The 16,985-nt window shown below is 42.8% G+C and overlaps 1 protein-coding gene across 4 annotated transcripts in view; it reads left to right on the forward strand.

Annotated features, from left to right (window-relative positions):
* The window catches only part of LOC140427030 (uncharacterized), a 31,247-nt gene that overhangs the window by 12,032 nt on the left and 2,230 nt on the right, over positions 1 to 16,985 (forward strand). For 3 of the 4 annotated variants that reach the window (XM_072512446.1, XM_072512447.1, XM_072512448.1), the window contains exon 2: positions 13,907 to 14,586. In XM_072512446.1, the coding sequence (XP_072368547.1) occupies positions 13,907 to 14,586 (680 nt within the window). Of the gene's footprint in view, positions 1 to 9,089; positions 9,181 to 13,906; positions 14,587 to 16,985 lie in introns of those variants that run through there. The other variant, XM_072512449.1, reaches the window with a different exon arrangement.

The following is a 16,985-nucleotide window of genomic DNA, read 5'->3' on the forward strand; positions in this document are numbered from 1 at the left end:
CTCGTCCTCGTTGTCCGTTGCCTTCTGCTCCACCACACTCAGCTCTATCTCCTGGGCCCTTTGTGTCTCTTTAAGCCCCTCGATTGCCTGTAGCATTGGGGCCAGCACCTCCTTCTTAAGCTGCTCCACACACCGTCTTAAAAATTCGTCCTGGTCCGGTCCCCATGTCGCCTGGGCTCCCTCCGGCGCCATCTTGCTCCTTTCTTTCTTCTGCCGCTGCCCTCGAGGATTCTCCGAGATCTGGCCGCCGCCGCCGATATCTTTCTTTTCCGCTGGGGGGGACTCCCTGTTGCCTCACCCCACACCGGGTTTCGTCACAAAAGAATTTCCCGTTGGGGCTCTTAAAAGAGCCCGAAGGTCCGTTTAAGCTGGAGCCGCCGAAACGTGCGGTTTAGCTGGTAATCGCCGCAACCGGAAGTCTCCAAAATAAAAGTCTTTGGCACCATATGTCCCTCTCCGCTTCGCCGGGTATACCATACCAAATCGCACCCCCTTCTTGTACAGTGCCGCCTTCACTCGCCCAAACGCTCATCTTTTTGCCAACTCCACCGTCAAGTCCTGGTAGATCCGAACTCCAGCACCGTCCCACTGCACCTCGCCCCACTGCACCTCGCGCTCCTGCTTCGCCCAGCTTAACACCTTCTCCTTCATGCAGTACTTATGGAAACAGATGATTACTGCTCTTGGCAGCTCGTTCACTTTGGGCTTCGGTCTCAATGACCGATGAGCTCGGTCCAGTTTGTACTGAGAGGGGTTCTCACCCTCCCCTATCAGCTCCGCCAACTTCTTAGCGAAGTACTCTGTTGGCCTTGGACCCTCTATCCCTTTGGGCAAGCCCACAATTCTTAGATTGTGCCGCCTTGAGCGGTTCTCCAAGTGCTCAAACTTTGCACGGAGCCCTCTGTTGACCTCCGCCGCCCTCAGCAGCTCGTCCCCCATAGATGTTAGCTGGTCGCTGTGCTGCGAACCAGCCTCCTCCACTTCCTTCATCTTCTCGCCCAGCTCTCACCTCGGCCGATGTCTTTGCTACAGCTGCTCTCACCGGGGCGATTGCCTCCTCCACCAATGACTTCAATGTGACTGCCATCTCCTTCCTCAAAGCCTCCATGTGCCTCGCAAACTGCTTTTCTAGCTCCACCGCCATCACCTCGGTCATCTTCTCTACTGTAAGCAGTGCGACCCCACCAAGCGGTTCGGCCTCCGCCGCCTTGTCAGCACTTTTGCTCGTCTTCTCATTCAACGGCGAGCCCGCGTTTCCTCACTTCCTCGACTCTGCTTTTCGCATCCTTTAACGGCTTATTATTTTTCCTTTTTCTCACCCTTCCTTCAATCTTCTTTCCTTTTTTTTTGTATTCCTCCAGAATTATTGGGACCGGGCTTCAGTCTTCTTACCACATTCTAGGCGGGAGCCATCCGATGTGGGACATCTCTCCTACATTGTGCCCTGGCTTCGGGCCCGCTGCCTCGGCCTCCGCTTGGCTCCACCCCCGCTGCTTCCTTCAAGTTTTCAAGAGAGAGAAAAAACTGAAAAAAAATTCTGCATTCCTCTCCGTGCTCTCTGTGCCCTTCACCTTTCAGGATGCTCCTTGGGAAAACAAGTCACGATCCTCGCTCCTCCTCCACGTGCAGCCGCCCCCGCTAAACCCCCCGAGGCCAGTCTCTCCCCTCCCGCCTTTTCAGCCCCCCAGCTCCCGTCAAATGGAGCTTTGATGTTATCACAGGGCGAGGGAGGCAGGGCTGACCCCGGAGAGGGTTATTCCTTCCAAAGAATTTGCGGGGAACTTCCGAAAAAGATTGCGATATCGCGGACCGGCGGGAGCTTCTTCCGGATGCGGCCGCTCCGCTCGCAGACTCCACCGGAAGTCCAATATTTTGGCTTTTTAATATGACTGAAACCGATGAGATTCTTGTCCAATTTGTCTTTTTAAAATTTGCTCACTGGGTGGGATAAATTGGAAAAACCAAAATTATTTTCCAAGCTTGCTACCTTTTAAAAGGGGACAGTAGGTCAGTGCTATTCACTGCACTGAGTTCTCCATAATAGCGTCGACCAGCCAATTTTGGATTTTGACCCAACGGTGAAGAAGGAAAGTGATATACGTTTAACAAAAACTTGCATTAATGGTGTGTGCGGCTTTAAAATAGTGAAACGTTCAAGGTATTTCACGGGGCAAAGATTGATTTGGAGCCAAGAAAGGAAACGTTAGAATGGCTAATCATTCAAAACACTGCTGCACGTATCCTAACTCTCATCAAGCACTGACCACTTATTAACCTTGTGTTCAGTGATCGAAGTTAGCTCCCAGACCAGCAAAGGCTCAATTTACCAAATTTTCATCTTCGTTTTTAGATTCTTCCATGGACATGCTCCCTATCTCTTGAATCTCCTCCAGTTCGACTTTGCTACAAAATCTCTGCATTTCTCTAATTGTCATCTTGTGCTGATTTAAATGATTTAATCATTGGCCTCTATGTATTCATCTATCTATGCTACAAGTTCTGGAGTTCCCTCTCCAAACCTTTGTCTTCCCTTTAACCCTCTTCCCTTTAAAGCTGTTCCTGAAAAAACTTTTTTCAGATTTTCACTTGTATGAATATTTTATGTGGCCATGTCCAGTGATAATTTTGTTGTTTAGCTGCTATTAAAGATACCATTTGAGTAAAAAGAAAGGGAGGTGGAGAGAGTAGGGAGGGATTTGAGAATTTGGCTGGGGTAGATGGCTGTATTGCCAGTGGTGAAGTGAAGGATGTAGAATAGAATAGATTTGGCATGCACACTGTTTCTGAAAGGTTGCAGGGACAGAGTAGGTTACAGAAATAGGCTTTGGGCGAACTTCCGCATTTGGTTGAGAATTTTAACATCAAGGAGCTCCGTGTAGGTCAGTGAGCATAGGTGATGGGTTCAGAGAACCTGGTGATCATTTGGATAAAGGCATCAGAATTATGGACAAATTTAGGTTTGTGTGGAGTGCAAGGTGGTAGGTCAGCCTCATACAGTTGAATCTGGAGATAATGAAAGATTGGATGAGATGGACTGAGGTAGGGACGAGATAGGAAATCTTGGGCCTGGAAGTCTGTGGTCACGGTGTTGGAGGTCCGGGCCAGGTAGGACTCTGAGGTTCCAAATTCGAATTGGATATTGAATTAGCAGTCCGAGAACACAAGTTGTTGAAGGGTCAAAAGGTGGTGGTGAAATAGTCCTGGGGGGGGGGGGGGGGGGGGGCGGGGGGGGGGGGGGGGGGGGAGAATGTGGTAGTTGCACAGGATGTAATTTGTGAATTTGGGGTAGATTTAGATTTATCGTCACATGTACCGAGGTACAGTGAAAAGTGTTGTTCTGCGTACAATTATAGCTTAGGGCAGAAACCTAATTGGAAATATTCAAACATGAAAATGTAGGAAAGGTGGGCATGTTTTTGACAACATGTTCAAGGAATTTGTGGGAACTTTGAGATAATGTTTGCTAAGCCAAAATTATCAAATTTTTATGGTGGGGGGGGGGGAAATGAGATAAGGAGGGTGTTTAGTACATGAGGAGAGGGAGTCATTACAACACCAGACAACATGGAGGCCAGAAGGAAAGTTGAGTCTGCAGCCATCAAAAAAGTGTATCTGGTCCACAGCATTGAGAATGAAAGGGATTATTTTGTGAAACATCTTTGGTTATTATTTTGTTTGTTTTAACAAGTACATAGTGTAATGGGGTCAATCACTCTTTAAGCTATCAGTAAAACTCCATATATCGAGTGCTGTTCTGCAGAACAATCAATCCCCTGCCTCATGTCCCTTAAGAAATTTTAGATTTGAATGTAGGTGCGGTGGAAGGGGATATTTTTATTCTGACTTCAATGTTCGTGAAATTAAGCTTAGTGTTTCTGCCCAAAGCGCAAAATCTCCCAGTGGTAAAATTTTAGAGTTGAAATTTATTATTGTTGTTATAGTTATCCAATTCGGCTCTCCGTATTTGAAATCTGGTAACCTGTTACTGTTTTTAAAAGTTTTTTCTTCCAGTTGACTTGGGTATAAATTTATACGTCCCAAAGATCTACAGTAGGAATATGTTTCCCATTAGTTGGCACTATTACATAACTAAAATACAGGTACAAAATGGGCAACAGACTTGCAAAATATTAATTATGTAGATATCAGTTTAATAAAGCCCCTGGGATATTTGCTTTGATTTCTATTGTTGGTGTAACTGTTATTGTTTGAGCTCCTGCTGTTTGTAGCATGAGATTATCCATGAAGGCCCCGCCTTCTCAACTTTACCCTTCACCTGAGGTGTGGTAACCCTCGGGCTAAATCACCACCAGTCAGCTCTCTCCCAAAGGAGGAGCACTTTCATTTCACTTTAATCAGCCTAGAATTTTATAGGGAAAGCCCATACGCTTATTAATGTGTATGTTGTTCAACAATATGTGGTGTGGGAGAGCTAAAACAGGAAGACTTTCATTTGTATAGCACGTTTCATGACCATGGAACATTCCAAAGTGCTTTACAATGAAGTAGTTTTGAAGTGTTGTAATGCTAGATATGTGGCAGCCAACTTATGGACACCAGCAATGTGATATTTGTGTTGATTTTTAAAGTTTGAATATTAGTCAAGGCACAAAGGAGACAGATATTGCCATGGAATTTGTTTACCTCTGTCCATGCGATCAGAATGGAACTTGTTTCTGTAACTAATTTGACTCATTCACTCCACTTCCTTCTCTGTCCCTGTTTCATTCTCCCTCCTTGTTTATGAAGTAGACTGTTGGTACCATGATTCATCATGGACCCAGCATGGTTCTCAGCTCTCCAGTCATTTGAGTGGTTTTTGAGCGAGGGGGAAAAAGTGGAAAAGTGCAAAATCTGGACCATTATAGAAACTTTGGAAATATTAAATGACAGAATGTGCATATGTTGGGGATGTTGCAGGAGTTCTTAAACACTGTTTTACATCATTTCCTTTTGCGACCTTGAGGTTTACTTTGCACAGCCAATGGTAGTGATAGTGTCGCAATTTTATGATCCTGCAAATTTAGAGGATTGATGACTCACTCAAAAGGCCGTTAGGCTAAATGACATTAGTTTATTTGTATCTACAATCACAAATTTTATAAGGGCCAGATTTGAAATGATTACAAGAAAATTAAAATGCTTAACAGAAAATGGTTACAAATTTATCAGGCTGAGAAAAGATAATAACAACAAACACAGCAGCTGCTTTGTTACTTTACTTCCAGCATCCTGATATCTTGTATCAGAATGCTCAAATATGTTACTATACTTGCAACAAGTAAATACTTTGTCAATATCTAGCTCAAATATACTATTAACTGGTCATTCAATCACCCAAAGTGGTCAGCTCTTCTAAATGTAGACTCTTCTCCCAGTCATCATTCAGGCTCTCTATTTGAGATCTCCTTCCCACAATTAGTGGAAACCTCTTACTTCAACTGCAGTAAAAGTCTCTGATGTATTTACCCTTTTTCCCTTTTTCAGGGGTTGGGGTTAGTTTACTATATTGATAAGTCATACTGTCCAATCAAACTACTCTTTCAAACTCAGTGTCTAATTATTTTTGCAACCCTTGTTTAAACCCTAAATTGTATCTGCTCAGAAAGTTGTCCATGTTTCTTTCACTTTCTTGGGTACTTTGCCATTATGTGCAACACCGTTTAGTCAATTTTCCAGTTAACGATGTATGTATTTGCTGGAATATCGTGCTTCATCTTATCTCAATTCAAGGCCGAGACTTCGTCAACTAAAACATTGGTGTCACTCGCTGGCCTGTATTAATGGGCAGCACGGTAGCATGGTGGTTAGCACAATTGCTTCACAGCTCCAGGGTCCCAGGTTCCATTCCCGGCTTGGGTCACTGTCTGTGTGGAGTCTGCACGTTCTCCCCGTGTGCGTGGGTTTCCTCCAGGTGCTCCGGTTTCCTCCCACAGTCCAAAAGATGTGCAGGTTAGGTGGATTGGCCATGGTAAACTTGTATCATCACAAAGACCACTTCTGTAACTTACCTCCAAATCATCCCTGTCTCAGTTTACCTGCTGAAACCTTCATATTGGTTGCCTCCTAGATTGGACTATTCCAACACATTCCTGGCCAGCTTCCCATGACCCATGCACCTTCTGCAATGCCTTGATTTAAAAATTATTGTCCTTTTTTTTTCAAATCCTTCCTCGGCCTTGTCTCTCCTCATCTCTGTAATTTCTTCCAGCTGTATAAGCCTCAGTGATTCTGCACTCTAATTCCGGCCACCAGCTGACAAAACCCTATGCTCTGGAATTCCCTCCCTAAACTTCTTTGCCTCTCGACATCTCTTTCCTTCTTTAAGGCACTCCTTAAAATCTAGCTCTTTAGCAAAGCTTTTGGTCACCTCCTGTAATATCCCTTGATGTGGCACAGTGCCACATTTGGCTTTATAAGACTTCTGTGAAGTGTGTTGGGACATTCTGCAAGTGGTTCTTGTTTCCCCAAACACCAGTCTCTTACCCCAACATTTTTCATTTCTGTAGCCCTGTTTAGTTACTGACTGACCTGACGTTATTTCTAGCTGTTCGTGTTTTGAACTATAAAGAACTAGAGAATGATTGATGTGAGTGCACTGCAGAGCTCATTAGTACTTGAACAGCTAAGCTGCATATACACAAAAAGCTAGAACAAAATATCAGCACTAACCTCATAACCAACATACAGAGTAGGAGGGGCTGACTAGCTCTTGAAAGTTATTCACACTTCATGGGCTATGAGGTCAACTGTCCACATCAGATATTGCTATCTTGTATATTCTTGTTTTATATCAATTGGGCTGATGGCAAGATTTCACAATAAGTAATTTTCTATCAAGTAAGCAGAATTCCTCTTTTAAACTTGTTTGTACCTTGTGTAATTTAAAAAAAGCAGGCCAGCTTTTTTTGTAATCCATCTTTCTGCATATTTCTCAAAAGTGTGTTTTTTTGGAAGTGAGTTGTTTTAATATGATTGTGGGTCACTCTGCATACTTCTGGAATACAAGGCCACTATTGTAGAAGATAGAAAACTGATGATTAAGCTAGCACAAACACAGATGATGCAGAGTGAAAATATGGAGTTGCATATTTGTTGCTAATTTTGTTTTTTCTTTTGTTATGGACAGGGGAGAGAAGTAAATTGAGCTCCTTTATTTTTCTTGCTGTCTGTCCATAAGCAGAGGTATTTTAATTTTTGAACTAGGGTGTGGCATGTTTCTCCACGCCCGTGTTGGTGAAGTCAATTTTCTTTTTGAAAAATATTTGATTGAGGCGTTTATATTACAAATTTTAACACAATGGACAACCACCCCCCCCAAAACCAGCCAACATGGCTTACATAAACAGCACCCCGCCCCAACCTTGTCTGCCTCTCCCTGCCTCGGTGAAGTCAATTTTAAAGGGAACAAACTCTCTTTCGGGTTAAATCAGAGGTATTTTATATTCATACATTCCAAGCCAGGACATGGTTGTTGCAACTACATAACACACACAGAACATAGTGTAGAAGGAGGCCATTCGGCCCATCGAGTCTGCACCGACCCACTTAAGCCCTCACTTCCACCCTATCCCCATAACCCAATAACCCCTCCTAACCTTTTTGGTCACTAAGGGCAATTTCTCATGGCCAATCCACCTAACCTGTATGTCTTTGGACTGGGAGGAAACCGGAGCACCCGGAAGAAACCCACGCAGACATGGGTATAATGTGCAGACTCCGCACAGACAGTGACCCAGCGGGGAATCGAACCTGGGACCCTGGCGCTGTGAAGCCACAGTGCTATCCACTTGTGCTGCCCTAAGGAAAGGAAAGAAACAAGAAATGAGTTTTGCAACTAGGAATAACGATATGGGTATTAAGGCACATGAATGTCTGAGCTCAGTGAGGGCTCTTCACATAAGAGTTAAAGTTCAGGTGGGTTCAGCTAACTAAAAGCTGGAGTTGCCAAACTTTTAAAAAGTTGTTGATGGTATAGCAAAGTGAGGTTGGTATACAGAGACTTTTATCTATGCTACAGGCGTTGTCAGGAATCTTCCAGAGAACCAGGCTTCAAGGAGGTTTAGAGTTGAGGCAGGCTTTGCCAGCCTGGAGTCCTGCTTTAGAGATGACAGGCTGGTAGTTACAACAGACTGCTCTGGGAATCCAGCAATGTATCATTAGAATGTTCCAAAGGCCAGAGGAGCTTGGGCCATGCGGTGTTTTATAACAATCAGTTTCTATGTCTCTGGCCAAAATTCATTGTTTGCCATTGGAGATAGATGGTGGCTATTAGCCCCTCTGCAGGTATAATGAGTTTTAATGTTATTTCTTTGTTATAACTCGAGGCTGGGGAAACAGACTGTCCGCTGTTCCCTTTCATTGATGTAATGGATCCACACAACGATAGTTGTGAGATTCCGCAAGGATGAGGGTTGGGTTTTGTCCTGTAATTGCTGCTGGAAGTTTCTAGAACTGTAGCCAATCGTATGACTTTTAGCAGCCATGTTTTTGGTCCAGCCAAGTACATTTTGAAATAAACAGAAAGTAAGGTTCAATTTAAACAGTTTATGATCTTTCATGTCTTATGGACATGAATGTTTGAAAGGGTGCAATACAACTGCATGGATTGTGATAGTTTTATTCCAGCATTTATAAAATCATTTTGGTAATAGCACATCTAGAGGACTGAGTGCAGGTTTGGTCTCCTTATTTTAGAAAGGATATAAATGTGTTAGAAGCCATTCAGAGAAGGTTCAATTGACCGATACCTGGTATTGGGGGTTAACTTGTGAGTAAACGTTGGACAGGCTGTACTAGAATGTACTAGAATTTAGTACATTTAGAGGTGATCTTATTGAAACATGCATGTAAGATCCTAAGGGGACTTAACAGGGTGCTGAAAATATGTTTCCCACTTGTGGGAGAGACTACAACTGGGTGGCAAAGTTTAAAAATAATGGGTCTGTCATTTAAGATGGAGATGGTATTAAATTGGTCCGTAACTTCAAGCTAGCAGCGGGAAGCCACGGGCCGCCGATTCTAAAAAGAAAAATTGTGCATGAACCTGTGCTCGGATATTGCGTCCAACCTTCCTCTTGGTGCGACAGGCTCAAGCGTGGCACCCATTGAGGGCAAGCATTTAAACTGCAGATTTATATTGGAACACGACAGGCAAAATATTTAACAAGTGTTTTAAAGGTATGTAGGAATTTTTTTAACAGTTTTTTTTAACGTTTATACAGACATCTCTGTTGTTATTGGTTCTTTTAAAGTTTTTTTTTTGATTAAAGGTGATTATAAGTGAACCAAGGTTTGGTTATTTGTTTTAAATCTGTGAAACTATTTAAATCTGCACTATGTTATGATATAACTTTACATGTGGCATGCTTAAGTGTTTGTATGTTTTAATTTAGATTATGGTCATAAGATTTTTATAATGCTCCAGGGCGATGTGCAACCTTGGTGCCCAGGGCTTTTTAATGTCACTGTTCTTGTGGCATCTGATATTTTTGTTGATATGTGTTTATAGAATCACTGCAGTGCAGAAAAAAGGCATTTGGTCCATCGAGTCTGCACCAACGCTCCAAAAGAGCACCCTACCCAGGCCTGCGCCGCTGCCTTATTCCTGTAACACCATCCTAACCATTGGACACTTGAGGGGCAGGTTAGCAAGGCCAATCCACCTAATCTGCACATCTTTGGACTGTGGGAGGAAACTGAAGCACCCAGAGGAATTGGTGGCGACGCGGTGGTCCAGTACTTAGCACTGCTTCCTCACAGGACCAGGGACCCGGGTTCAGTTCAGACTGTGTGGAGTTTGTATGTTCTCCCTGTGTCTGCGTGGGTTTCCTCCGGGTGCCCTGGTTTCCTACCACCATCCAAAGATGTGTAGGTTATGTGGATTGGCTATGCTACATTGCCCCTTAGTGTCTAGGGATGTACGGATTAGGGTGTGCGGCGATGGGAAAGAGGGCAAGGTTTTGACATATCAATTGTTAATGTGACAAGCTAAAAGTCCGGAAACAGCAGCTACTGAAGCACAGTGTCTTGGCACATATCTCCTTTGACATCATTTTGGGATGCCCTTTGTCGATGCACTCTTGGGGGTGGGTAATTGATTTGCTGCAATACCTGTCTGACAGAGAGTTCACATTAGCTTACAGGAGGCTTGTATATGTCAACTAAGGCATTAAACTTTGTTAAAGCTTTTGAAGTAATCACTGAGGCTTGTAAGGATCAGGGAGGCTCTTAAACAAAGCTTAAAAAGCATTGCAAAACCCAAATGTACTTTAGCGCTTAATCAGATGGGAGGACAGGCATGCCAGCGTTAGTGTCCTTGAAGGAGTCAATAGCACCGGTATCGAGGCTATGATCGTCTGAAACCAATGCCGATAGGCTGCCCATATGCTTAGGATGTCAGAGTCCCAACCATCAAAGCAAATCATCTTCGCCAAGTTCAGGAAGGATCGCCAACAAGAGGAGGACAAAAGCTCTTCAAAGATACCTTGAAGGCTTACCTCAAGAAATGGAACATAGACGTCAATGCCTGGGAGACCTTTGCTCAGAGACCTAAGTGCAGGAACCTGCTGATTGAAGGTGCACAATTCTTCGAGAACACCTGATGGCTCGAGGAGGCCTGGAAAAGGAGCCTGAGTAAGGAATACCCACGACTTAGCATCCAAGGACCGATCCCACGTTTTGGAATCTCCAGCCAAATGAGTGACTGAAGATGTGGCTCTAGGATTGGGCTGATCAGCTACACAAGGACCACAGAACCCGTGACCAATAACATGGAGTATCTTAACGTGGGCAGTCATACTCGTTAGCGAGTGATCACGGCATTCTATCCATTATAGTTCCTTTAATGGAATAATATCCTTATGATAAACCAAAGTTTCTATCTTTCACTTTGTGACTCCAAACTCACTTTATACAATAAAGTACCCTTTTGATGGAATTAACAGCTTCATGACAAACTAAAAGTTAAAATAAAATGTCTTCCTTTTACTTTATTTACATTTCAAACCTACTTGTAAACACTAATAACAAAACATTTAACCTACCAGAAAAAATATCTCCCACCTCTAGTAGACTGAAAAATAAAAGTGCAAATGAAAAGGTGTAAAAACTCACCTAACATTGGGGCAAGTCGTCCAAGTTAGTGCTCTACCTGCATTTGTCATTGAGCAGTTCCAGCGCAGCCCGCGGGGCTTCAAGCAGGGAAAACAAAACGGCCGGGATATTAAATGTTGTGCGCTTCTAGTGCGCACGCCTGCACTTCAGGTTGTCACGCCACGCATGTGTGGCGGACCAGTAACTGAAATCACTGACCAGTGAGGAAGTTACGGGACATTATTTCTCTTTTTTTAAAAAAAAAAAAAAAATTTTTTTTTTTAGAGTACCCAATTCTGTTTTTTTCCAATGATGGTGCAATTTGGCGTGGCCAATTCATATATTTTTGGGTTGTGGGGGCGAGACCCACGCAGACACTGGGAGAATGTGCAAACTCCACACTGACGGTGACCCGGGGCTGGGATCGAACCCAGGTCCTCTGCACCATGAGGCAGCAGTGCTAACACTGCACAACTGTGCTGCCCAGCCCCCGACCATTATGTCTCTAAGGGGTGTAAATCTTTGGAAATCTCTCCTAAAGAATGTGGAGTGAGGGTCATTGAATATTTTTACGGCAGAAGTCGATAGATTTTCGACTAACTCGGGAGCCAAAGGTAATGGGGGTGGTTGGGGATATAGAGCTGAGGCCACAACTAGATCAGCCATGATCTTAATTGCAGAGAAGGCTGAAGGGGTTGCATGACCTACTCTTGCTAATTTGTATATGTGTTTTTAACAAGTGCACCTTTGCTAATTTTGTGCGGGGAAGGGTTAGGGAAGTAGATTCAAGTAGCTTGAATGTTGTGCTTTTCTGTATTGAAATGGCAGTCTGTCACTGGATAAGCTCAACTATTAGTGCTGTTGAAATGGGTTTGAATATCTTGGTGTGTCTCAGGCCATACTGTTACATAAATAGGGATGTTTTCATAAAAGGCATGAAGTAAATAGTTGTGGCTTGTATGAAGGCCTAAAACCTATTGGCAATGCATGAATGAGTTTATTCAGCAGCTCTAGCAGTAATATACTGTGCTATGTGTGAATAGCTGTGTAATGCCAATTTTCTACTGCACTGGGGAATAATCCTGTATGGTGCTAAAAGGCGCCAGCAAGCCTTGTCAGTGTCTGAACATTTGGTCTGCTGCAAAAGCTGAGGTAATGCAAAAGGAAAAAACCTTGACCCCTTACGTACAATCCTGAATCAAGCATTGTGGAAATGGATTGCTGAAGTAGTGTTGAAATTAAACTCCTGACTTTGTAACAGTGTCAAAGAAAGCAGAACATACTGATCTCATGCAGTGAATTAAACTGATTCCATTACAAGTCGGTCATTTCTTTAATTTGTTGTCTACCTTGACCGAATGGAAAGCTTTCTATCAGAAATGTCTCCAGTAGTGCCTTGTTGATCTGCTAGTAAGCTGGAAGAATTATTTAACAAGCAGGCAATGACTACTAATAAAGTGTCAAGGATCATTTGACAAACCTTTTGATCCTCTGCTCTATTATCTCCTTATGGGACTCTTATCAAATATTTTTAACTCTGTTGTGAAGCATCTGGAAAGAGTTCACCAAATGAAAGTTGCTATAAGCAAGTAGTTGTTTGATTGAAAGGGTTTTTTTCCTTCCAGCTCCTTCCCGAAGGATAGGGGGAAATAAGAGTTTGTCACACGAATAAAAGCTGGAAATGCAACAATGCTGATTTGGGTCAAATACCATAACCCTTTCTCCTACTCTGATGTTTTATTCACACGCCTCTCTCTCTCTGGATTTAAATACTTTACATCTTTTAGTTTTCCTTTTACCTGTCTATTATGCTTGTCTCTTTGTTTGTTTTGGAACTATTATTTATGTTAAATTTTCCATTTGCGTTCTCCCTGCCATTTAAAAGTTCAAAGTCCTCGTCCTATTTATCAATAGGATTTGGCACCACTTTGGTTCAGGCAGGGCTTATTCCAACAGTACAATTCATTCCTGATCCAGTACTGATGCTAGTGTCCCATGAAACAAAATCTCTCTTTTTCAACACACTAGGCACCTCCTTTATCGCATATCCCTGTGTGAGTTTGCATGTGACTTGCGTAATACTCCAGATATTATAACCCTCGAGCTCCTGTCTTTTTATTGAACTCCAAAGTTTTTGGTACTCATCAGATAGGATCTGAAACAAATAGGATCTCTTACCTATGTTGTTGGACTGCAACAATTGGATCCGGCCCCTTCCTGTCCAATGTCTTTTCAGCCCTGTTCAAAATGCCCCTCTCCCTAGCATCAAGTAGGGAACAAACCCACGATGGAGTCCAGATCCTGCTACGTGTTCCCCTAATTATTGAACCCCCTACTTCTCCCTCCTGCACCAAAGCACCATGGCTGTGCGTTCTGACTGCCCTTCTGACAGTCTTTATTCTTAACTTTGCAGGTTGCAAATTCCTGCAAGAAAATTTCCACTTCCACCAGATTCTCAATGTCCTGAAGCTTACCAGCCACCTTGCCCCAAGCTGTGGTGCTTCCATATTCTGTCTTGTTTCTAGATAAATATGTATGGACGACTCTTTGGAAAAAGGCGTGTTCGCTATATCTTTTTTGCAGTCTTGAGTTTTGAGATGGATTGTGATTCATAGCAAGCTTGGAAAATGGCACCAAGTGATTTGAACATTTTGCTAAAAAGATTTAGCGTGCCCTTTATGGATTATAACTGCTATATGTGCTTGCTTGTTTCTCTCATTATGCTGATTAGACTGATATGCAAAACTTCTGTGATCATGGCTCTGGAGACCTGTCTAATTTGCGTCTGTTGCATTTTGTGACCTTTCCACAGTGACCAATCACACCACATCAATGGAAAATTTAACAGCAACTACTGAAAATCACAAAGAAGCAAATATTCTCAGCGATATGACATCTGAGGGAACTCAGACAGATAATAAAAACATATCTGAAAATAAAGATGCAAATTCAAACCTGAATACTGCAACTCTGACCAAGTTCACTACATCTGCAGCTCCAAAATCTACTCCAACAAAAACAATGGGAACGTCAATTAAGAGTGCTAAACCTTTAACAGGCACTGCTGCTGGCCAAAGTTCTGACCAAATAAAAGATGCATCTACATTGAAAGATAACATCATTGAAGATGTAAAAGATACAGAAGTAATGGTAATTGACACAGAAATTGAAGACGTTGAAGTCATAACGCCTAATACAGATGCAGGAAATATGGATGAAATTACAGATAACCAATTGCTGCTTGTTGAACACAGTAATTCTCCATCCTATTATGAACCAGATGAAGAAAAAGGGGCAGGCGAGTATTTTGATATGAACCAAGCGGATGAGAATGATATGGAAAGTGATGACGTGGATGAAGCTCCTGAGCTCCCTGATCAACCAATATACTTCGCCTTACCTGAAGAAGAAGATAGTCATTTCTTTTTCTATCTGGTTGCTGCTGCTTTTCTGATTGCCATTGTTTACATTACATATCACAACAAAAGAAAGGTGAGTGTTTGCTAAAACTATATACTAGTGCTGGGCAAGCTAGACGAGTGAGTGGGGCGCATGTGTGGTCCTCCTTCATCTCAGTGGGCCGCAAGATTGAAATCAGGCTTGCTCACTAATCATGACCCCATGAATAAGATTAAATACATTTAATACAGGTTCAATATTTCATAATGAATTATAGAAAATGCTCAAATTTTATGAATAGAACGATCAACTTCAAATGCTAAAAGCAAAAGAATATTTACACCGAGGGCGCGCAGGGCTCTCACGCTCTCACAGTCAATGTTGTGTGCAATCAGCATGTGCCTCTCTTCACTTGCCCTGGCTTTACGTGCGTTTCACTTCAGTCATACCAGTAGGAACAAAACTGCAGACGGAAATCAGCAGGATGTAGCGACCCTGCCCATGGGCAACAGTCAACAAAATGACTCGTGGGCCATACTCACAACTTAGATGGGCCATATAAGACCATAAGACATATGAGCAGAATAAGGCCACTCGGCACATCGAGTCTGCTCCGCCATTCAATCATAGCTGATATTTTTCTCATTCCCATTCTCCTGCCTTCTCCCCATAATCTCTGATCCCCATATTAATCAAGAACCTATCTATCTCTGACTTAAAGACACTCAGTGAATTGGCCTCCACAGCATTCTGCGGTAAAGAGTTCCACAGTTTCACCACCCTCTGGCTGAAGAAATTCCTCCTCAACTCGGTTTTAAAAGATCGATCGTCCCTTTTGCCTGAGATGGTGTCCTCTAGTTCTAATTTTTCCTACAAGTGGAAACATCCTCTCCACGTCCATTCTATCCAGGCCTCGCAGTGTCCTGTAAGTTTCAATAAGATCCCCTCTCATCCTTCTAAACACCAGCAAGTACAGACCCCGAGTCCTCAACCGTTCCTCATACGACAAGCTCTTAATTCCAGGGACCATTCTTGTGAACCTCCTCTGGACCCTTTCTAAGACCAGCACATCCTTCCTTAGATACAGGGCCCAAAACTGCTTGCAATACTCCAAATGGGGTCTGACCAGAGCCTTATACAGCCTCCGAAGTACATGACTGGTCTTGTATTCTAGTCCTCGACATGACTGCTAACATTGCATTTGTCTTCCTAACTGCCGACTGAACCTGCACGTTAACCGTAAGAGAATCTTGAATGTGGCCCACGGGCTACCGGTTGGCCATTGCTGCTATGCAGGGTAAAACTATTTATCAGCTTCAATTCAGAAGACTTCTGTTCTTTCTGTAGAGGCTGGGTGTTCCTTGTTTTTGTTTTGTTACAGTTATGACATGGTTTGATGTGAAATAAAGTTCCCTCTACACTGCACCACCATTATGTTCAGTTCCAATATCACAAAAACACTCCCATTCGCACATCGGCCACCCCATGGCTTTCTGGTTGGGAATTAGTGCTGAATTGGGGCTAGTTTGGTGCTGCAAGCCTCTGCTCTCTTCACAATTGGAGCAGCACAGCCAAACCTTTCTGTTACATAACACTCATAGCCAGGAGCATGTGAAGATTTTGTTTGTCATTCTGGATTAGATATCAATCTAGGCATCAGATTGAACGCCAGTGTCTAACCTAATGCAGTACCTCGTGTCCCCTTTTGACTGCTACTCACCCTGATATCATTTGTATTTTTTCAGATCTGTATTACCTGCATTGCTAATATGAGACTAATCCAGAAATTTTACATAGCCCATGACAAACTGGTAAATTATATATTTGAGGCTGATTTCCAATCGGAGTTCCTGGCTGCAGTAATTTAAACAGAACTGATTAATTTCTTCCGAGATGTTTCTTCCACCGACACTAAAAATAATGTTGAGCAACTCACTGAAGGAATAGCCCTTCAAATCTTATTGTTGTTTCAAAGACTATCTTTTCTGTTGAGTTAACTTGTTCTGAGATAAACTGTTCACTTTAAAAAGAAAAATTATTACATGAGCAGTTGTTTTGCAGTCACCTGAGGTGATCTTCCTGGCAGACAAAAGTTCCAGAACCACATGTTCTGTATTGGTAATCATGAAGTGGCTCATTCACTCATTCCACTGGTTGTATAAATAATGAGTGTCTTTGGGTAGCTGCTTTGGATTTATGTTACTGAAGGCATGGGCGGACTGACTGCCTCTGACGGCAAGACTGTAATTTCCTTTATAATGACTTTCCTCTTGTGCGAGAGCTGCTGTTGATGGTGACATGGTAATATTGTAAACATTTGGATATTAAAATTTCTGTTTACAATATGCATAACTGAAATCTAATTCAATTAACAAGGTGTTTTAACATTGAATGGAATATTCACTGATCAGTTGCTGAAATTAAAGTAATAAATGGGTTGTGATACATGTAGGGTTTTGCGGGAGGCTTATTATTCATGGTTAAACTTCAGT

This window comes from Scyliorhinus torazame, chromosome 7, assembly GCF_047496885.1.
Source record: "Scyliorhinus torazame isolate Kashiwa2021f chromosome 7, sScyTor2.1, whole genome shotgun sequence".
Lineage (NCBI taxonomy): Eukaryota > Metazoa > Chordata > Chondrichthyes > Carcharhiniformes > Scyliorhinidae > Scyliorhinus > Scyliorhinus torazame.